We start from the raw sequence: 24,909 nt of genomic DNA, 5'->3' as shown, positions 1-24,909 counted from the left end.
AGGGGAGGTATTAAGTTATTTTAGACTTAATGTTTAAAAAATAAGTTTTGAGCATTACAAATTTTAAATTGTGAAAATTTTTTTTCATTTTGTGAACTTCAATATTCAAGGGGAAGCACTCTGGTAAAATTAATTTTTAAGAAAATAATCTGTAAGTGGTGATAATAAATTTAGAAAAGGACTTTTTAAAATTCTTTAAAAAATAAAAAGGTACAGCCATAATTCTAAATAAAGTTCTATTTTTCTAGTGAGTGGGTAAACCTTATGGCTAATTTTTTTCCCCCAAAAACAAAAACTAAATCAAAAAATTAAAATTTTTACATGTTAAATGCAGTGATTAACTTGCTAGATGGGTATAAATTTAAAATAAATGAAAAAATTACTTTTTAAATTAAAAAAAATATTTTTCATTACTGCAGATCATTGGAGTGGGGTGGGTAAAAACTTTATTTTATAGTGGTTTGAGGCACTATAATGTAGAGAATACAGATGTAAAAAACTTCCATTAACTACATTTATGAAGCAAGATATAGGCAAAAAAAAAGAAGAATATAAGAAGTCATTTTTGGGGGAGATGGTGAATATTAAATAAAATAATTTATACTTTGTGTTCTTGTTAAAAAATGTCAACTTTTGTTTAAACATTTTTTTGCTAAAATGACCCATTAAAGATTTGAAATTTTACTAGCCAAAACACTCCCATCCCTTTTTTCAATTTTTGCAAAACTTTAATACATTCTTTGCTCCTTGAAGGTAGTAGTGTTTACAAAGACTGAAGAAAATCGTTCGATAGGGTCCAGAGTTATAAGACCAAATACAGGCCAACAATGATAAATAAACAAGTTTTATAAATTCATATATACATACACACACAAACATCTGTCTGAGAAAAATAGATTTTTTGAACTCGAGAGCATTGGAATAAAAATTTTTCTCCTGCAGATTATTTACAATTTATTTAAATTAATTTTCTTAAAAAAACTTTTTCTTAAATATCTCCTTAAGCCACAAAATTTGAAAAAGACCAATTTTTTTAGATTTTTTTTAATCGATCTACATTTTCCCCATTATAGTTACAGCATCATATATCACTATAAATAAAAAATTAAAAAAGTTGAAACAATTTTGTTAGGAGAAAATTTTCATTGAGATAAGGGAGAGAACCTAGTTCCCCTCCTCCTTAAAATTTACTTTTTATGATCTATGGATGTGGATGCATTCAGTGAAAAATTTTAATTGTTAAATTTAAAGTAAATTTAATTTGTAATCTAATTTGGAATTTATTTGTAATATAATTTCATTTTCACTTGTAGTCTGTTTATTTTGTGGAATAAAGATTATTATTATTATTATTATTTTGAGTGAGGGTTGCTTTCTAAGTAATAAATAAGAAATCATGGGAGGACTTAATTTGATTAAATCACGCATAAAAATAATGAATAAAATTCTAAGAAAAAAGAAATAGATGATGAATATTTGAATTATTTACAAACCATAACCAGTTGATGCTTCAGCTACGATAAACCAGATAATACCAATAGACCATATAGAACGATGTGTAGCTGCATAAAGAATATTTTCAACAAGCGAGTATGGCCTGTCTCTCAAATAGAATACATAACCTGATAAAATGGCACCGAGTGATAAAGATGCTCCAATTAATGAACCTATGATCATTGTTGGCTGAAAAAATAAAAATAATGTTAAATTAATGTTAAAATTTTATAATAACATGTATTGCAAAAAAATAATCTGAATTTATCAAATATGCATATAATTATTTTTTAATTCATATTAGTACATAATTAAACATAAACAAACCAGAAATGGATAAGTGTGATATCTCATAGGTAAAAAACTACTATAGTAATTACCTGGAAGAAAAGGGAAATGTGGGGAAATTTTGATCAGAGTAACATTAAATATTAAAAAAATTAGTAATTAAAAAAGTGCATATTAATAAGCAAAAATAATAAATGTATAATAATATGAAATTAAAAGAAAAAAATAATTTCTTAACTTAATGCTTTGTTTTTCCCTGTAGAAATCTCTACTTCATCATAATCTTAAACTTAAATTATTCAACCAGAATTATTGTACCATAAACAGTAGTTACATTATATTTAAAGCAGCAGAATAATTCATTTTATATCAGTGATTGAGATAGTAAGCGCATATCTGTGTAATAGTAATATTTAAAATTATATTTTAATTCCATATAAAATATGATACAGTAGTAATGATTGCAAAAGTACTAAACATGAAGGGAGAAAATAGTAAGTGGAAAAATCAGCTCATATTTGATGCTACAGTGCAATTTGCTAAACTTTTTGTTTTAAGGCTAACTAAGGACCACATTTAATTCTTTTCTTAGGGTATTTCTCTCTCTTCTTCCCTTTCTGCCAGTACTTTTAAGTCTCCCACTAAAGAATCCAGAATTTCTGTTCCTGCATTGTTTAAGTCTTTCTTAACTTCATAAAAAAATACACTTTTAGTTTTTCTTTCTAAATAAAAGAAAAACTTGGTAGTTTCATTTTTACTAATCTTAAAATTTGACATATGAAAGTTAATCTCTTCTTGTATATTATTTTTCTAAATTTCTGGTGATTTTGTGGATTGGAGTTTATACGCTGTATGTCATCTATTGTAGGGGAAAATATTTTCTTAAAAATCTCTTTTCTTTCTTTTGGATCTCTTTTAAAAGGCCCATGTTGATCATTGTCAAAGATTCTATAGCATACAATGGTGTTAATGAAGCACTGTATTCAAATGTCTTAGTTTTTCATTTATAGAGATAGATTTTTTGTTGTACATGTTTTGTGTTAGATGACCGGTCGATTCTATTTTTTTTATTCAATTATTTAAGGCTAATATTTCTTAGTTGTTTCAAAAAACAAGGTATTTCAGCCATCTTACTTTTTTATTTTAACATACTTGTTTTTTAAATCTGGATATTTGTTAATTTGATAGACTATTTATTATCGTAATATGAAATTAAAATATCTTTGTAAAGAAATAATAAACTGCTGGTAGGCAGGTTTTAAAATAAGTTTTTAAAATTGACAGTCATAGTTGACTCAAATAGGTTTGTGAAGGATCATAGAACAATATTACATGAATGTAAGTCATTTTATGTTGCATAAAAATTCATGAAGAAATTATCATGCAACATTTTAACATATGACTGGAACATAATCATAAACTATGTTTAATTAAATAATTATATTAAAAAAAAACTTAATACTTACAACTGAAAATTTGTAATTTCGCTTTTGAAGTCTGTTGAGTAAGTATGCTCCAATAATACCAATCATATATGGTCCAAAACGAGTATGACTTGGCATGTATATATTTATAAACTGTTCATTTTTTACTGGATCGATGAACAGACTGAAATACATAATGTATTATTATGTATACATTATACATACATATTTTTATAGTTATATAAAAACGTTTGTTGAAAATTTTTACAGAGAAAAAAGTTACTTTTGTTAAAATTAATGAAAAACTTTTTACTTGCTGCTTTTTCTATTTTTACGATAGCCATTGAATACTTCCACAGAAATTTCGGCTTCTTCAGAATGAATTTCATTTTATTAATAAAAAACAATAAAAATTTTAGAAATTGTTGTTTTAAAAATGTTATATTTGCGCAATAAATAAAGCAATAATGGAAAACATTTTTAAAAATAGTTCTATCAAAATTATAATATTGTTCTGCTTTATTAAACTGCTAAAAGTAAAAGTAAGCATACAAAAATTTTGCTAAAATATTGATAGCATAAAATAAATCTACATCAAGTTGAAGTTAATCTTTATACAGCTATTAATAATCAAAGATATATTTGTTTTATTAACAGGTATTATACTCAAATAGGTATATTGATAAACTATTTCTAACCTCCTGATGTGATAAAATATCTTTACTGCACACCAAAAATGTTTATACATTGCCCAGTGAAAAATGTATGGAGGAAATATACTGGGATGAAATGTTAGCGACATAATACACGGACTCTGATTGACATAATTGATTCATTTAAGTATGTAGTGATTTCAAAATATTTAGTACAACTTTTTTAATTCAAGGCACTTCATAGGCAGTTGCATATCTAGTTTTTGTAGTAACTGTACCTGTAGCTCATTACATCCACAGATCAACACACCACAATATGTTTTTAATTAGTATCCAACAATATTATGGTGGTCAGGGACAGTGTTGAAGAGCCTTTAGTGTTAAAATATAAGTGATTTGGTTAGGCCAGTTAGGATTTAGGTTATTGAGCTTCCGTATGGGAAGCTAGCGCTTTAACCATCAATGTCATTCTGACACATTACTGACTTGTAATACACCAGAATTTACTTAGTTTCAAGATTTGAAACTAAGTATTCTAGTATATATTTGAAATAAACAAAATGTATATTCTCAAAATATAAAAAAATTATTTTATTATCTCACTTTTTCATATCATATTAATCATTTCAATAACACAAATTTACTGATTTTTTTCTCAAATACCTATTACTAAAATTCATACTCATTGACATCCATGTTTTTGAACTGAACTCCGTAATCAATATTGGACATTAACAGACATGGGTGAACTGTGACATATTAACAGCTATGTATCCATCCACACCTTTAGACATATTACATAAAATGCAGATTGAAAATTATATTTAACTAGTAGCAAAAGATATATAGTAGTAACATATACCAAGTGTTCATACAATACTGCCAATAATTTTTGGAAAAAGTACTTCTGCATTATTTTCAAAACCATAGACATGTAAACAAAGTACACAAGATCATATCATTACTGATAGATTACATACACATAATGAGAAAGTGAGAGTATATAAATTAAATTAGAATGACTGCAATAAATACTATATTGAGGAGATTTGATGCAAATTTACTCAAAGAACACGTACAAGAATTAACTTTTTTAAACTAAGTAGTAGAAAATGGTCATATACATACTCCCTACCATTGTGAAGCGGTAGCTATGAAATGAATAAAAATAAATGATAAAAGTCAAGAATGAATTTTTTAGAAAAACTTTATATACATGTAAATATTATGTAATGTTGTTATACTTAGTATTGTATAAATATTGGTGTTTATTATTGGAAAGATAAATTTGCAATGAAATTGAAACATTATCAAACACTTATAACATACATAAACTTATTATTTAAATTAATAACTTTTAATTAATGCATGATGCAGAAAAATGCTAAATTTTTAATTTTATATCCTTTAAAGTAAAAAAAAATATTATTTTGATGATACAACTGCAAAGATGTAGGCAAATTATCAAAGGTGATGTAAGCGATTTTCATATGTATAAAATTATTCCCTTATAAACATCAAAGTAACATAGCATTTGGTATAATTAAGAGAAAGATTATTTACAAATGAATAACAAATTATTTCATTAAAAGATGCTAAAATGGCATTTTCTTAAATGCTGGCATCTGAAAGTGCATTTGGATATAAGAATCATATTTCTCTTATGTAAATACAAAAAAATCTTATTGAAAAAAATCGGGGTTAAAGATATAAAAATATAAAATCGTAACTTTTTGATTAATATATATATAATACATTATTTTACTTTACCTATTATAATGAGGTATAACTCCCCAATATTTGTGTTTGTAAGTTATATAACCAGGAATTATGCAAGATACCAGGAATGAGAACCACATAATTATTTGACCTCCTCTTGGCCATTTCCATAATGCATAAACAATTAAAGAACCAATGATGAAGAAATGCATATCACAAGCTAAATACCATGACTGTACCATACACTGTAAAAAAATAAATTTTTCAATTATATATAATTTAATATTAGTAATAAAGTAGAGATAAAAAGCAGACTAGAATAAGTAAGGAAAGCTTTATGGAAAAAAGTGCTAGTAAATTCATATGTTAAAAAAATTTCTTTTATTTATTTGGAGTTTAATATTTTATAGTAATGAGCAGAAAAAATAGGAAAATTGGAAAGGAAAAGGATAGAGTTATGTGAAACGTGATGTTGCTGAAGGATTTTAAAAATCTACAGCTCGATAAAGATGAAATGAGCCACCTTAAAATGAGTAGAAGATCAGATAAATTTACAACAGAATTTTGTAAGACAAAAACATGTAGAGGATAAAAAATGTAGAAAAGATGCTTTTGGAAAACTTAAAACATATAACTGAGGAAGTAAGAAATACATTTTTTTGAGGTTAAACAATTTTATACAAATTTTTAAAGAATAGAAAGGTAATTGTAAATATCAAACCATTCACAATATTAAATGAATGATAACTAAAAAAACATGATTTTAAGTACAAAATTTAAGTTAGTCCTATTGCATGTTTTACCAAGTTTTTGATAAAAACTAATGCATATTTGTTTGATGAGTTTTGATGTGAAGAAACAATGGATTTTACAAGCTTAAAAATAAAATCTCATTATAAATAAACTTATTCAAAAGCGGAGTACTGATAGTCATTGAAATTAAACTAACAGTTAAAATAGTTGAAGAAAGCAGTAATTTCAAATTATTGGCCTCAGTTTGTTGAAGTATTATCTAGAGTACCACAAGTTTTAATGCAAGGTCCAACATTTTGTAATATACGAGGGATATCTCTAAAGTAAAGACTGCTGTGAAATTTCTCTCTTTAAGGTTGGCAAACTTGTGTCGTTCATGGCCACACTAGTAATGTACACACTGCATTGCTGTTTGTAAGTTGTCGGTTTGTAGTATCTTTGATTATGTATAAATTATTACGTTATAAAATGAATAGGAAAATCTATGTTACCCCCGAGTGTGAAATATGTGGTGTCATATGTTTTTTAAACCATCAAAACATTAGGCCACCTAAAATTCATAGGCAGTTGGTTGCTGTGTACAGTGATAATGTAATAAATGAAAGAAACATTCGAAAATGTTGTGAAAGGTTTAGAAATAATAGAATTAATGTCCATAATGAAGAAAATTCGGGGGAGACCCTCGATAATCACTTGTTGAAACATGACTTCAACAACTTGTTGAAACGTGTCAATGATGAAATCAAAAAAGATTGTCACTCAACGATTTCCGACCTGGCCCATCTTTTTCCTGATGTTTTAAGAGCTGTTATCGGTCCCATTGTTCATGACCATTTAGGCTTCAGAAAGGTAACGGCAGTCAAGTGAATGGTGTCATCCTCACTCACCAACCAGACTAACAATGGTCAAGCCACAGCCATTTGGCTGCAAACTGATGGCCACAGACTTTTGGGATCGGTTTGGCATACTGCTGATTGATTTCGTGCCACATGGAATGACTATAAATGTAGAAGCCTACTGCGAAACTCTACGTAAGTTACGGCGCACCATTCAAAATTAGCGACATGGGTGGTTGACTGATGGCATTCTGTTGCATGATAATGCACATCCTCATGTTGCGGGTCTGACACGTGATTTACTGAGAACATCTGGTTGGGAAATTTACGATCAGCAACCAAGCAACCATATAGTCCAGACTTAGCTCCTTCTGATTACCATTTGTTTGGGAAATTGAAAGAATTTTTGAAAGGTAATAAATTCGCAAGTGACGATGAACTTAAAAATGCTGTTAATCAGTGGCTAAATGGAATGGCGGCAGAAGAATATGACGAGGGTATATTGAAGCTGGTGTATCGCTATGATAGATGTCTTAATTCGTATGGTGATTATATAGAGAAGTAGTATAAGGTTTGTAGTTAAAGAGAAATAAAAAAATATTTATAATGTTTTCGGAATAAATTGTTTTTACAATGAAATGGTCTTTACTTTAGAGATAACCTCTCATACCTAAATGAGCTAGTATCAGTGTTAGAAATAAATTCAAATTAATACTTTCTGCAGATGAAACAACACTGATGCAATCCAGTAATAAATATATTACAGATAAATAATTTCATAGGTATACATTTAGTTATTCTGGTTGCTATATTTAGATTAATAATAAATAAAAATAAATTAACTTTAAAAATTCAAAAACCAACAACTTAACCACCAAACACAATAACAGAAAAACCTAAAGAACTAATACCAATAGTCGACTTTTGCGGGACCCCATATTATCATGATGTGGATTTTAGGTTTTTCTTTACTGTGTCTGGTGGTTAAGTTGTTGTTTGAGTATAATTGGCACAGTGATCAGAATGTTGATGAATTATTTGAATTTTCAGAAATCTAACTTTATATGTTTTAAAAAATATTTGAATTTCATATTAGGTAAATATTTTATCGAACTGTCATTACTAATGAAGTATTTATTCATAATTCTTGATCATAATCTCTTTTGGAATGAATCGTGTAACAAAACAAAGATAAACTCAAATGCTTTTGTTTAAAGAATAATGCCGAGGCTTGGTGATAATAATTTGATGAGAGAAATATCTCATAGGTTATAGTTTGTCGTACTTAGTTTTTTTTTTGGGACCATTTATTCCACTGATCTCCATGGTAGAATTGTATATTTCTGATTTTCATCCAGAGATTTTCCTTTCAAGCGGAGCTATGAGTCCCAGTTAGGCATGACGTTTTTCACATGCTACAATATTCATTTTCATCTATAAATAACCATTATTGGATGTGAGTCTATTATTGTTGTATTAATAAAATATGTAAACAAGATTTAGAAAGCATTTTTAAGCTACCAAAGAAAGTCATTTAATATAAATAAACGTAATAGGAATAAGAAAATATGAAATTTGTAGTTAGTCTTATAAGTTATGAAATTGATGTTGCTTAACTAATTCATTATTTAAAAATATCAATAAAAAATGTTATTAATGTATAAAATATGTTTATTGCTATAATATATTATTATATTTATAACACTACTAATTAATTTATTATATTACAGATATTACTATAAAATATATTAGTAAAAATATCAATTGTAGGTAAACAGACTTTAAAATAAATTTAGATATTCATAATTAACATAAGAAGTGCTCACAGCAAACTACTACTTTAAAGGAAAATGAATAAAGTCTTTTCTTTAATAACTTGTGACTTTGATTCAGCATACTTTCTACTTATGTACTCTATGTTTTAAATGTATGACCTATTTTATACAATAAATAATGAGGAGGGTTTTACGATATGAATTGAAAAAGTGATGGCTATGAGGCAACATGAACCAAAAGTGTATAAGCCTCTTAAGAAATATTTTACTTTTTGAGCATAATTATGTGTTATGGACCCATGTTCATGTATCTCTTCAACTGTTGACCAACTGTATATGGACTTAAGTGTCCAATATCCAATATCATTTTAAAAAATTTCATAAAAATCTGTTAATTCAGTACTAAGATATCAAGAAACACTATAACAAAAAAAGAAAAGAATTAGGTTGTTATCTTCCATACCTGAATGAAATTGCCCAAATGCATTGGGCAAAGTTATATAATGGAATCAAGAACTTTGAGCTCAGAAATACCAAAAAAAAGTGTTTTTTGCTCCCACTTCTTTATGGGGGTTTGAATAAGATGAAACATCATCAGAGAGTATTTTAGCAACGTAAGGCTATTAAATCGAATTAAAAAATTTACCTAACCATTAGAGTAAAATTTTGAGATAACCCATATGGTCTCTGTCTTTTTGACAAAGTGTGACCAAAATTAAATCGTGTCAATGTTATTCAGAAACCATAGTGCCAAATTTCATTCAAATCACTCCATCCAATCTGGAGATATTAAGCAAAAAATAGGTCAACATATATAAATAAATATGTCGGTCTGAAATATTCCAACACTAAAATGTATTTTGGTTATAATCATGAAATATCAATCTGCAAAAACCTTGATGTGTAAGATTTGACCTTTCTGTATATGGTTTAATATATATGTATACAGATAACTAACTAGTAAAGTGAAAAATTACACTATCTGATTGAAAAATAAGAATAATGTGTACTAACCATTTCATCAGTGTTTATGTAGTTATTAAGAAAAAGTAAATTTATCCACCAGTTTTTCCTACATCTTTCTGATTGTACACCAATTCTTGAATTCCAAAGAGGTCCATCACCAGTGTAAGGTATAACCCATCCATACACAGCCATTACAAACATGTATACTGGTGCAATTCTATAAAATAAAAAATTTGAATGTTTTCACAAATGTATGTATTTTAATCTCATCATACCATTGTTCTATTCTATAATTGATGGACTTAATGTATATTTTTAATACATATTTACTTCTTTTATGTGTCAGTTGTTTAGTTTTACAAGAATAGAAAAATGGAAGAGAGAATCTTCCATTTTTCTATTGGATCACAGCTTTTTTTTTATTGGAATAGATTTGACAAGTTTTATTTTTGTATATCTACATTAACTCTGTGTTTAGAGTAACGATGAGCTTCTCTTGGTTTTATTATAGTTAGATGTCCAGACCTTTATCTTAATATAGTAATGATAGCGATTTAGATCTAAATTTAGGTAATTTAGAGAGATGGTATAAAGTCTCCCATTTAAACTGCTCGAGTAAAATATTTGTGTACCTGAGTAGTTGGACTGCATATTGTGTTACACAGATGAATATCCCAAAAAAATCTGTCGTAGCATTTCATGTGAAGGTTCTAATACCATTCAGGCATGGCATCTTTTCATACACTTACCGATTTCCACCATAGTTGTTGATGCCTTCTCTTTCATAAAAAAAATCCCACATTGTAAAGACCTCTCTCTAGAGTTTCTTAAATATTTCAGAACAAAGTTCTGAGCGGGTTGTGGCCTCATATTTCATAATTTATTTCAGCAAATCCTCCATTTTTATCAAACTGTATTAAAGCGTTGATTTTTCAGTTTGTTATTGATTGACGTAAATTTTTTTTGGCTGGTTAAATGAACGGGTGTAAGTCCAGTCTTGCAACAGTTTCTCTCAGCATTGTCATAACATTATTACTATACACATGGCATTATTGTCAACAGATCTTGGTGGTTTTTTATTTATGCTTTCAAAATGTGAATCATACCATATATCTCATAGTGCAAGATTGCAGGTTCCATGTCTCATAAAGTATGCTTTATAAAGCAGACAGATGTTTAATGAGGATGTTCACAACTCGTGGGTACTGTACAAGCATTTTGTTACTATGACAGCTATATATTTTCAATGGTGAATCAGAAGTAAATTTCAGAAAAACCTTTTTATATTGTTAACTGAACTAGCTGAGATATTCTTATGATACTTTCACAATCCTTTCTTTTTCCACTTTTTGCTAAAATATGTTTGATCAAGTATCATGATTTATTGAACTTACTTTTTAATAACTTTCTGTAGCAATGCGTGTCAAAAGCTTCTATTTTATATCCTTTTTATTACAATCCACATTTTCTGCATACATCAGAATTTTATATTCATGTATAATAAACTAATCGAAAGTATTTACAGAGAATCTCATAACAAATTAAACAGAAATTAAAATCAAAAAAAATTTGCTACATCAATTGTAGGAAATGTAACTTGACAATTATAGTTGAGGTTTTTCATTTTGATAACCAGTAAGAAATGAAAATCAGAGTATATCATAATTTATAACTAAATGTGTAACTTATGATAAAATAAAAATAAAAAAGAAAAGAAATATGTTACCTGATCCATCTATTGATGATAATAGCAATAAGATTAAGCTTTTTCCTTTTAACTAATTCTTGATAGATATAGTGACAAGTGAGGAAACCACTTAAAAAGAAGAATGTATCGACTAGAACACCACCATTTACTGAGAAAGCAACTATAAACTGAGAGTAAGTCTGGAATAATAAAATTACATGCATTTATTATATTAAAAAAAATTATCATTTAAGATATAAAGGGAAAAGCCAGCAATGAATTGCATAACTTTCCCGGCTATGCCTGTCAAGTTATGCAATTCATTTTTGACAATCATTTTATGGTTTATTTTAAAATAATCTCTTTCTATTGAATATCAATAACCGAAATTATGAATTATTTTTACAATATATGAATTTGTTACAAAATATCAACCAAAAGTGTTCAATTAGACAGTTTCAGTTATTTCTTAATCTATATAATTATTTAAAAAACACATGAATCATAAAAAAATGTTAATGTTAAAATTAAAAAAAAAAAAAAAAAAAATTTATTTTATTAAATATAAAATCACTTGTTTATAATATTTAAATCGTTTTATTTTTAAAGCCAAGATCCTCAACAAGATAAAGCAATAACTAACATTTTTATTATTAATATATTAGCATCACAATTTTTGAAAAATATTTTTAACTTTTTGAAAATTTGGAGGGTCTTGCATCAGGAAGCTTGTTTAATAATTAAAATGTATTCACTAAAATTGATTTTTAAATAAACTAAAATTGAAATTTACAAAAAAATTTTTGATTTTAAAAAAAAAAATAGAAGCTTCCTAGTAAGTAAGAGCTTCCTATTAAGCTATTTTAGTGACTAATGTTTAACGAAACATGTTTTGAGCAATAAAAGTTTGAAAATACTTTTTTTATTTTGGGGCTTATGCTTAAGGAGAAGCATATGGGTAAAATTAATTTTTAAGGAAATAATCCATAAGTGGTGATAATAAGTTAAAAAAAAATAATAATAATAAATTTATTCAGAAATACAAAGATACAGCCATAATTATAAATTAATAAATTGTAATTTTCTAGGGAGGAAACGAAACTTTTTGGCTAATTTCTTTTTCCAAGAAATACTAAAGAGTAATTGCTCTTAAAAAATTAAGATGCAATGGATAACTTGCGTAATGGGATTTACATTTAAACATTATTTTTTAAATTGTAAGATTTTTTTACCACACATCATTTGAGTCATACGTGTAAAAATTTTTTATAGAATCTGAAAGCCTATTGATGTAGAAAATATAGATATAAAAAACAACTTAATTCCTTTTTTGAAGCAATATAAACATATATATAAGTAATCATATTGCTAATTTTAGTTCACAAATGAATGAACACAATTTAAGTTACATACATTCTTTAAATAGATTATAAATAATAAAGCTCTTTCAAAATTTAATTAAAATACCAACACCATGTCAGATTTCACAAACTTATTCTCCCAGTGGCAGTCATTGAACAAGTTGTAAGATTGTAAGCTATCTCAGACATAATTTTTCACCTTAAAATGAGGTAATCCTTTTACACATAACTTTCATCTTAAAATAACATATGATTTATGATCGATTTTAAAAACTTTACAATTAAAAAAAAAAATAAAACGGGTAAATATTAATCTGAGTGTACTGTTGAGATTTGTTTGATGCAGACTAATTATTTCAAATTAAAGATTACACATATACTTTCAATGATAGAAATACAGCTTTATGAGTTTCGAATGGAAAAAATTATTAAACCTAATATGTATATTATTAAAAATAAAATAACCATAAGACTTACCCATTCATGCCACCATGGGTTTGCGTTTGGAGTTGGTCCGTAAAGTAACATTTGACGATGTCCTGATATAACGCAGGATATTGCAAATAATTTTAGAAAATGAAACTCTGAAAATTCCTTATTTGGATTTGCTCTAGTTATTTTGTATAAATTAGTATATACTGAAAATGGTTTAAGCCATTTTCCTGTAAATAAAAAAAAAATCTTAAAAATATACATATCTAAAAATTCATTAAAAACTATAAAAATGTATACTTTTTTTTTATTCTTAGAATTTCCATTTTTAAACCAAGTGTCAAACAAAAATCAACGCATAAACTTTATTAACCCATAATTTGGTGCTAACTTGCAAAAGCCAACATTTAAAGACTAATTTGAAAAATATAATTTTTGGTGAAAACCTAGCTAAAATAACTAAACCAGCTTAGTTTATTATTTTCTTCTAACCTTAACTTTAACTTTAACCTTTTTGTTTATTTGAAATATGGAGAGTTCTACAAAAAATGTACCTGATGACAAAAAGCCGTTTACAAGAAATATAAAAGTGAAAAAGTCTTTATAAAAATAACCCAAGTATTACCAGTACTGAATTAAGCCTCTACTTGGGCTTAGTTAAATTTAAGTTTGGGGCCTCATTTATATAAGCTGCAGATAACTTCAAACAAAAATTGAAGAATAGTTGGGAAATTCTCTTTTTGACATCAGAAAAAACAAAAAGATTTAATATTTTTATTTGATTTAAAAAAAAAAAATTAAACCTCCTTGGTTTTGCCAGTGGCACTAATCCAATTTTATTACTTTGGCAGTTATGATGATATTTATTTGTATTATTTAAAAATATTAACATCACATTCAAAATTATTTTTTCCTGTACTGAAACTGGACCCCTATGAATTATGGACCTTAGACATTTGTCTTATTTGTGTACTGGTTAATCTACTCCTAAGTATTACAGATGATTGACAGAAACAGACATTACCAGTTGTCTGTTATGTGAGCAAATTAATTCCTTCATCATTAAGATTACTTAGTTAACAACAGTCGCTCAAGTAATTGTAAAAAGATTCATTAATAGTTTTTAATAATAATAAGTAAAGTATTACTAAAAATAAACTCTGCTGATAAATAAAACCCATTCAAGAAAAAGGAATCTTTAATATTAACCTATTCAGTTTTCAGTGATCATAAAAATAAAATGTTTAAAAAAAGTATTATTTTTTAAGATGAGATCTGTAGGAGATAAAATATAATGTTTAAAATATTTGTGCAATTGAACAATTTTCAATCGCCTACCATACCATTAAAAAGTACAGTACATTAATATTATTCAGCTTATAATTAAATTTATAAGTGATATCTATTTTCAGTTATCCTATACTTTGTAACCATTGTTTTATTTAAATAAAATAAACATAAATATGTTTATTCTTTTGTCCTCTCACGCAGTTTCAGGATTTAGTGGGAGATCAAAATTTAGGTGCTGAAATTAGCAATCGGTTTGATTTTCTACACCGACAACAACTTAGAACACTACTGTGTTTACAAAAATTCAGAAACACACATATTTAAATTTAGATTTTGGTTTTTCTTTTAATTTTTAAAATTAATTTAATAATTTTTTTTTGCTATTTGATAAAAAAAGTATAAAAAAAACCGTAATAAACTCATCTTATTATTCATAAAAGAATATCATATTCATAAAAGAATATGAATATGGTGAAAGTATTCATATTCATATGAATACTTTCACCATATCCAGAATGACAATTCAACACATACAATAAATCTGATCATCTTATATAGTTCAGTTGTCATTTTTTTACACGTGTTATATCATGTAATACTCACACCTTTGTCATGTCAAAAACTACATTGATAAACATGTCAAAACTACAGTACAACATGTTGCATAAAATATAGAACAAAATCTTAAATCAAAAGTATAAAAGGTTAACCTATATTTTCATGAAAGAAGGCTACTGTGTTGCTTATACATTTATAATAAAATACAGGATAAACAATATTACACAGCAAATTAACAAAACACCTGCTGACAAATACAACTAAACTCCGGTGTTGTACTAAATATTTTATATTGGAAAGACTGTGTATATTCATAGCACGTGTGAGTAGGTGCACATAACAGATCACATAAACAGTAGAATACATGTACAATATAGTATATACAGTATATAGAATTGCAACAGAATGTTTGCATCTCACTTCATAGAATTAGAGTACGTATACAAAAACATTAACCACAATATGTATGTATGTCTATATATTATACAAAATCAAGATCTCACAACATTTGAATAATATAAAATTTACAAATACATTTATTTTTTTTTTAAATCTATAAAATGAATATACACAAAATAATAATAAATATATTATTGATTATATATTTAGGAAATTTTCTAACATTTTTAAGATGAATATGATTAACAGCAGACTATTAGAAACTACATTGAAGAATATGTTAATAGTTGAAACATCTTTGGAAGAATAATTTCATTAAATCTAAAATGAGAGTTTATAATTATTAAAAATTTATATTAAAATTAACTAGTGTTAAAATTCTCTTTTGATTTTGTCGTCCTCATAAGAATACAATTTTTTATAAAACACATTATCAAATGTTTTATTACATTTGCATCAATTAACATAAGATTTACATAGAGTATTCTGGATACTCTCTGAAGAAGTAGCTAATATCACTAAAAAATTAAAATTAAAATTGAGACTGAGTTGATGATTATTAATTTCATCATTCATCTTAATCAAGAGAAAAAAATTAACTTTTTAATGCATTTTTGTGGAAATTTAATTTATTTATTTAGCTACTTTTAATTTAAAAAATTTAATTCCCTTTTTATTTTAGTATAAGATGCTGAGAAAAGAAATATACAAAAATTTCTTAGTGTGCAGTTTTCTTAATAAGAACCAACAAGTTGTTTATAATTACAATTTTAATTCCAAATTCCATTTTTAAATATAAGTTAAATTAAAAAATAATAAAATACATACTGAGCGATTTAGAATGGGGTCGATTACTTTGATAATAGAACATATCCATCCAAGTACCAAAAACTGCGATTAAATAAAGTAATCCAAGAATTCCGCTAAAAAAAAAAAAAGAATATAAAATCAACCATTATTATAAAAACTGTATAGTTCTATACAAATTGAACTCAAAAAGTTCATTAGTCTTTAAAAACTAATGATTTAAAATAATATCAAATTATTATTAGGATCAACAGAACTTCAAGTCACTTGCTATTTTAATAAGCAAATTAACGAATGATTAACATTCAAAAGTTCCTCGTTTATCATCACATGTTATTTAAATCTGTTACTTTAAAATTATTAACTTTTTACTAAAACCAAATGTAATTTTTTTTAATACTGTTTTAAAAACGTATATCACAATTATGACTGGCTACAAAGCAGCTGAGAGTGTAATACCATAAATTTTGAAAATTTTATATTAAATTGGTTTGGTTTATTATTAAAAATGATTAGTTTTATATAATTTTCTAAAATTCTCATCACCAAAAATATAAAAACAGCATTAATCTTTTTAATTCCTAATAATTTTTATGTGTTTTAAAACAGTTGGCACTGTGTATGATGCGCTGGTTATTTTTAATGAATAATCTATTAAGTGATTATGTAGTTTTCTGTTAGAAGGGTTTGGCTTAAAAAATTTCTACACTTAAATTTTTAAAAGAATGTAATATTAAAAAAAATGATTTCTAAACACTATACTTCAGAAACATGTTCTGTATATTAGGATAAACAGACAGGAATATATTTTATATCATCAGAAATTTATTTAATTAATGATAATGCACTTTATTTTAAGGCAAAATTTTGAAGTAGAAATTACAAGTCTGAGCTAGCTTTCATTTTAATCAAGCTTCTGGAGAGACTCTCTGTGAAAGGAAGTTTTGACTCAAAGTTTTTATTATAGTTAAGTTTTAAAATATGTATTGTAATGAATGTGAAAACATAATATATGTTTTAAAAATTTTATGTATGTTACAGGTAAGAAAATTCAAATATGAGTATTATAAAAGTATAAATGAAGAATAAACTTTGTAAAAGACAACAGTATAGAAATATTTTATTCTACACTGCAAAATGTTTTTCCTCAGATTTACACTAAAAAGGTTACATCATTTGAATGTATATGAATATGTATATGAAATTATGAGGTTTACTCATATTATTTTCATTTATACCAAGTTATTTTTTATTTAGTCTTCACTTGTTTACATTAATATAATTTCATGGATTTATTTATTTTATAATTGTGTATTTTGTGATGCTGATCTGATCAAAATATTACCAAGGCTTCCCTGTGCTATCCATGCAAAGGGCATTTCTTTTTTTTTATCTGTGAGGTAGTAAATTTACATATTTCGTATGTAATCTATATAACTTATTGTGAAGCATTAATCAGAATAAAACTTACTTTTATATTTAAAACTTATTTTATATTTTACTTATTTATATTAAAAATTCTCTTATTCATATTTTTATTTCAGTAGTTTAATAACAGTTAGGTACACTCATGCTTGAAAAATATTTTAAAACAAGTAAAAGCTGCAGGAACATATTTCTGTCTGTAACAAATAAAATTAATTTTGAACAATAATTTATTTTGCTTCAGTTTACTTACAGTACTAAAAAAAATCCGATAGAGTATGGTTTTTCTTCACGACGTGCATAACATTTATTATTTGGTAAAGATATATTAACATCAATGCCATGATTGGCTAATGGTGCAACTAATGCTACATTCAGAGCTTCTTCAATATCTTCAACAGTACATGAAGATGGTACACAAAATCCCCAGTGGACCACATCACGTGTCCTTCTTGATATATCAAAAGCTGGCTGTAATTAAAAAAAAGTTATTGCTTATGCATTATTAATATTTTCAGTCAGTATGTTTATGTGATTGATAATAAACGTTCTTTAGGCATTTACATAACCTTAATGGTTCCTAGCATTACTGTAATGATATTATTGTATTGTATAACTAAATACTTGCATGAATTTTTATTATTGTAGGTTTTAGTGGTTTATGGCAAACTTTTTGAATGGTAACCAAGGCACAGTGTCTTTAAAGAATTTGTATCAACTGCATAGGGAAATAATAAAAACTGATGTAACATTCATGATTCTAGAGATATCGTTTAAACAATACTGTTTTCCCATTTTTAAGGGACCATATGATGGTCAATCTAAATTATACATGTGCATTCTTCATTACAAAATATCTTGTTTTAAATAAAACAAAATATAATACTTATGTCAATAGAGAATAGATTTTTTAATGCAGTAGCAACTGGGTATTCCCTGATTTGAATGTTGCAGAATGTTTTGAGTTGTTCTGAAGATTACACGGAAGAATTATGGTAAAAAAGGAAACAAAAATTTTTAAATTCCTGAGTAATTTTCTTAACTCTTACTTAATAGTGTTAAAGAGCAAAAATTCAGTGTTATCTGGTTTCAAACTTTTTTAACACTCCAACCCAAAAGAAACCATGTATTTGTAGATGCACTAAAATAAAACATTTCTTATTTTTACAAGCACCATATCATTTTTTAGACCCTTTAAATGGTTAAAATATAACTTACATACATACACTTTTACATACACTTTACACTTACATACACATTCACATTTTAATAAATAGAAATATCACAGATGCTAGAGTAATTTTTGAAAAAATAATAAAACTGTTAAAAATAATTTTCCAAAATCTCCATCAAAATGAAGCTTGACTATACATATGATTAATTTAGGATTCTTTGTAGACAGTTTTATAAATAAAAAAGTAATGTTTTTTTTAATTGTATTTTGCAGTTTCATTCCTTTTTTGCTTTTAGATATTCATAAAATTAACTGCTGATTTGTGAAATTATTCTATTTTATTCTTATTTCCTCTTTTACTGAAATTCATCAATATCAATTAATGTGTTTAATCTTGATCAATCCTAAATTTAAATTTTAAATTTTATCCATAAAAATTTATATAAGTTCTTAAAGATATCAAATAACTTATTCAATCTAGTATTGACAAAAAATAATGTACCTTAAATTCATCCCATGCTGGCGCGTAAATATCTGGTGATTCATATTTTAATCTTTCATCAGGGATGTGATATGCCGGATATGTTTCTTTACTTGGAGCAAACTTAATTGTTGTTAAGCAATATTTGCCATCTAAATCTTCAGCCGGTACACTTATCCTCACGCATTCATCAAAATGACCCAACTGGAAAACACTACCAATGAGAAGACCATTCGGAATACGATTTGACGAATCCAACACTATAAAAACAAAAAAAAAAGTAATGTTATTAATTTTATGCAATTTATTAAGAATTAAAAGCTAATTAATTAATTATTTTATATTATCAGAAATTTATTTCGTTTTGTATAAATATATAATAATATATGTTTGTTGAACAGCGTGACATTTAATAATGCTTCAAAATTATTAAATATTAAACAACTTTAAAAAAATTAGAATCTTTTCTTTCGTATATAGTTTATTGGTAGCACCTTTATTAATGGTCTTAAGAACTTTCGACCATTAATAAAGGTGCTACCAATAAACTCCACCATCAGAGAATATGCTGCTAATTAGTTTTGGAAGGTCCTTTGGAAGAAAGACTTTCAGCATTTTGAAAAAAAATTGTTTAGTTTTTAAATAATTAAAAAATATTTATAACATGTTTAATTACTGAATATTTCTCAGTTGTAATGTTTGGTGAAATATGAATGCAATAGGGGCAGATCAGTCAAAGAAAATAAGTTGGTTTGCAAATCAACACCTGGTCATGCAATGAAGTTACTAAAACCTATAATGTAGATTGGATAAAATGTATTGCATTATACAGTGACATTGCAGAGGCGATAGCAGGAAAGAATGGTGGATTTCTGTAAAAAAAAGAAAAGTTCATCTTATACCACGGGTGGAATGGACTCACCGCTTCTTTCACAAAAATGTTCTTGCCACAAAAAATAAGCTGGAAACTTTTAGACAAGTTCTTTGTAAAGCTGTAAAAATGGTTAATTTATTAGAAGTCGACCATTACAGAATAGGCTGTTAAACTATGTGATGAAACAGGCGAAAAGAAAAAATCTCTTCTTTTCCATACTGAAGTCAGGTGGTTATTACAGAAAAAATTGTTAACCTGGTTCTTGGAATTGAGAGATGAATTAATATTTTTTCAGGATAAACAAATGTCATTGTCAATGTTTTTACAGAATAATGAGTATATGTGTATGTTGCTATTTCTTATTTAGCTCATGTATTTTCACATTATATGAATAAAATCCTTGTGAATTTACAAGGATATGATAAAAACATTAATGACAGACAAAGTTTATACTTTCATTAAGAAGCTTGATATCTGGATTATTCGCATTCAAATAAAAAAATTTGATATGTTTTCATTCACTTCTGGTTATATTGACAAAAATTTGGGTGAAGATGATCCTATAATTCACTATAGTTTGGATAACATGAAGATGCATTTGCATGAGCTAAAAATTCAGTCGGCAGAGTATTTTCTGGAAGAAAAAAATGATTTCTCAAAGAAATGGGTACTGAATCTATTTAGTGAAAACGTTACAGCTGCTATGTTACCACCTGAGATTCATGACCAGCTCATCAAAATGTTGGCTGATAAAATGTTACAATTACAATTCACATCTGAAGATTTAGATATGTTTTGGCTTGCTAGTCAAAGTAAATATAGAAATTTAGTTACAGAAGCATTGAAACTATTAATTCCTTTCACCACAGCTTACCTCTGTGAAAAAGTTTTTCACCTGTGGTTATGCTAAAAACTAAATACATGAATCGTCTTTTATCACTTGAAAACAATTTGCTTTTGTGTGTTTCTAACACAGATCCACATATGAAGAAACTTTTAAATGAAAAATAAACGCAACCATCTCATTAATTTACTTTTTTCTTTACATATGTACTTATAAACATAAGTAAAATGTTTATAATAAATGATTTTTTCTCACAAAATGATTTCATTATTGTTTATGTGTAAAGTTGTAGGTAAATTTTGCAATCTTCTTTTCCTATAATCGCAATCTTCATGAGGGTCACAACCCCCAGGTTGAGAAACGCTGGTGTAAAACAATAGATAAATGTACTGATTGCTGTTGTGAAGCAATGCATTATATACATTATTCCAAACTCAGTAGTAAAATTGAAATCGCATATGTACAGATTAATCTATGAATTCAAGTGCACAATGATTTTCTGAAGACCTATATGTCATTAAAATATCTATTTTCCAGTTTCTAAATTAGCGAAGTGATTAAAAAGTTTGTTTCAGATTTGGACAATTTACAAATAACATTCATCATTTGTACGGCTACTTTCATGGTTGATATAAATCAATTAATTTTTTAATCATCTAAAAACTGGTGAAATCATTTTTTGAAAGAGGACACAAATAAACACACCAGACATTAAACAACTTTTCCTTTAAGGTAATATTATTTTCCTTAATATGTAAAATAAAGAAATTTTAATTAAAAGTAAAAAGTAAATAACTTTCTTGATCTTGTTTTTTTTTTATGGGATAGGAACTCAACTGCTATGGTCATTAGCCCAAATGAAAATTTGTAGCATATGAAAAATGTCATGCCTAACTGATGATTTGAACCCGATACCTCTGGACGATTGAAGGGAAAGATGCTACCACCCCACCACAGAGATGAAAATGATATAAAAATATGTTGGGTAAAAAAAATGGGAAAATATTTTCAAATTTTTATCATAATCGAGCACTTTTTTCCAAATAATTTCTACTTTTGGGTCTTTGTATGAAAAATTTACAGCTGTGTAAGATTGTTAATAATTATAAGTTACTATATTTTAAATAAATTTTTTTCAACAAACATCGTAAAAAAAATAAATTTTTAATTTCAATTTTAAACTGTTTTTTAGGATTTTATTTAAAATAGAAAAAAATTGACAGTTTGAATAATATTGAACGTATGAAACATTTCAATTTCCTGTAAGTGATAAAATTTATATCTATGCGATAATAAAGACCTGAAAATCAAGTTATAATTAATTGTTTGTTGTTATATATAAAAAACTTATTTTTTTGTTTTAAAATAAATTAATACAATACAATTATAAAATTAAAATAATGGCGATTACTTATTTTGCTTCAAAGTAGAAACTAAAGCAAAAAATCTTATCCATGTTTATGACTTTTTTGTATTATTTTTTGCTATTATTTACAAATCTGTGTTGAAGAACAACTCTTAAAGAACCAGCTACTTAAGATTCAAATCTCGCTACTCTACTTTGTGTAGAAGAAATTACTTTGTGTAGAAGAAATTACTTTGTGTAGAAGAAATTATTTTCGTTAAGATTTTCAATGCTGTAAACAATTCTTATTTTAGTAATAAACTGAAATTCATGAACTCAAAGTTACAAGGAAATTTCGCTAGAAAAAAGCAAAATTTAAATTTTTCCAGAAATCAACATTTTAGTTGACAATTAAATTTAATTTATAAAAATTAAATTTTGTCATTAGATTACTTGAAATACTCCTCTCTCATTGTGATAAATAAGAGTTTTGTATTGAATCAAATTTACCCGCTATTTCAGTTTGTATTTATTTTTTTACATATCAGTAAAGAACAAATTTTAATTAAACAAGGAGGATAATTATTTTAACTTTAATGCTATTACTACTCCAGATTCTCTGATGGTGTAGTGGAGTTCTTATAATGAAAGGCTTTGAGTTTTAATCCTATTGCGTCTTGACATTTTTCTGTTATTCTCAATAATCCTCAATATAAAAAATAACTTTAATTGGATGCAAGCTTTTAGTTGTGAATTAAAAAAAATATATAAATTTAATCAAAAGTTAAAAATATTTTTTTTTTTTGGAAAAAATAAATAATTTGTTGTAATAACCCAAAACATAAATTTCTTAAAACATGGTTTCTGCTGATATGAATTACTAAAATAATTCAAAAGTGATAGATCCTGCTTACCAGCAATTAAAATAAACACTCTCTAGATCTTTCAGTTCTTGTACCATCATCAGGAGAATAAAATATTATAAAATAAAGTAAAACATTAAAATGAATAAACAGTCATGACTGTGTGCTTGTCAACAGTACTATTGATCTATATAGATCTAGAGTGTCTATTTTAATTGCCGGTAAGGTGGATTAATCACTTTTTAATTATTTTTTAACCCAAAATATATAGTAATATACCTGAGAGATATTTAACTATATTTTATTATCGTAGATACAGTAGCTTAATAAAGGTGTTAAGATCTTGTACAATGTATAAATACATTGTATTTTAACCACAAAAATCATGGTAATAAAAATATCTCATACCACATTGTCTATATTTATAGTTGATCTGATATGAAATATTAATCACTAAAAAATTACATTTCTCAAAAATAATAAACATCCTTCTAAATAGTAAACATTCTCAGAATGGAAACTGAGGAGTGAAGTAGTATTCTTGTTGCCTTTATCACAGAATTGAAAATATATTTTCTTAACAAAATGGCAAACTCATCAAAATGTAAATTATATTTAGTTCTAACAAGTGGTACCTTAATTCTGTCAACAAATGGACTTGCTGAATAATGAATACCGTACTAATCAGGGCTGCTTATTCTCTTAGAATAAGCAGCTTTGATTAGTACCTCTTGTAGTATAGGTGATTTATGAATAACATGCAAAAGTTTCAAGAAAGAAAATAGTATGAAGTAATGAAATTAATATAATCAGGGCTGCTTATTCTCTTAGAATAAGCAGCTTTGATTAGTACCTCTTGTAGTATAGGTGATTTATGAATAACATGCAAAAGTTTCAAGAAAGAAAATAGTATGAAGTAATGAAATTAATATATATCTTTCTATCAAGAAACAATTCAATCAGTCAATTTTCTCAAAATATTGCAAACATAACCTCACTTTATTTATATATAATCGCTTGATTCAATAGGAGAAAAGTTATAATAATTTTATAATAAAAATTTTGAAGTTTAAGACTACATGATATTTAAAATTTAAAACAAAGACTAAATTTTTAAAAAATTACTGAAATTAATTTTGGTTTTTAAGGTTTGTAAGTGTAACAGATGACTTGATTTTTGGTTTTACAATTAATAGTTGTTTTTCATATAGAATCCAATGGCAATTTAACGTTCAGCCATTCCGTTAAAATTTTAATGTCTTTAGTTCTTGAAACCTGTTTATAAACATCATTTTTCTAGAATTTTGCTTATATTTAACAATGTGTGTTGTAAACTAATGTCTCAAATGTAGAACATCTGTAATTATGAAATTCTACAATAAATTCATAAACAAATGGTGCAGGTTCAAACTAAATAAGGTTGCAGTAGATCAACTATAAGTATATGCTGTATTATTAATT

At 26.2% G+C, this 24,909-nt stretch overlaps 1 protein-coding gene across 1 annotated transcript in view; it reads right to left on the bottom strand.

The window, feature by feature from the left end:
• Window positions 1-24,909, bottom strand: part of LOC142332522 (nose resistant to fluoxetine protein 6-like) — a 53,693-nt gene that overhangs the window by 6,335 nt on the left and 22,449 nt on the right. The window contains exons 2-10 of the mRNA XM_075378970.1: window positions 19,544-19,782; window positions 18,121-18,338; window positions 16,464-16,558; window positions 13,434-13,618; window positions 11,635-11,795; window positions 9,957-10,125; window positions 5,630-5,823; window positions 3,249-3,390; window positions 1,494-1,683 (exon numbers count right to left, since the gene is read on the bottom strand). Coding sequence (XP_075235085.1) covers window positions 1,494-1,683; window positions 3,249-3,390; window positions 5,630-5,823; window positions 9,957-10,125; window positions 11,635-11,795; window positions 13,434-13,618; window positions 16,464-16,558; window positions 18,121-18,338; window positions 19,544-19,782 — 1,593 coding nt within the window. The remainder of the gene's footprint in view (window positions 1-1,493; window positions 1,684-3,248; window positions 3,391-5,629; window positions 5,824-9,956; window positions 10,126-11,634; window positions 11,796-13,433; window positions 13,619-16,463; window positions 16,559-18,120; window positions 18,339-19,543; window positions 19,783-24,909) is intronic.

The sequence above is a fragment of the Lycorma delicatula genome, chromosome 11, assembly GCF_047948215.1.
Source record: "Lycorma delicatula isolate Av1 chromosome 11, ASM4794821v1, whole genome shotgun sequence".
NCBI lineage: Eukaryota > Metazoa > Arthropoda > Insecta > Hemiptera > Fulgoridae > Lycorma > Lycorma delicatula.
Note: the sequence above shows the minus strand (reverse complement) of the source record. Positions and strands in the feature narration are given on the sequence as shown.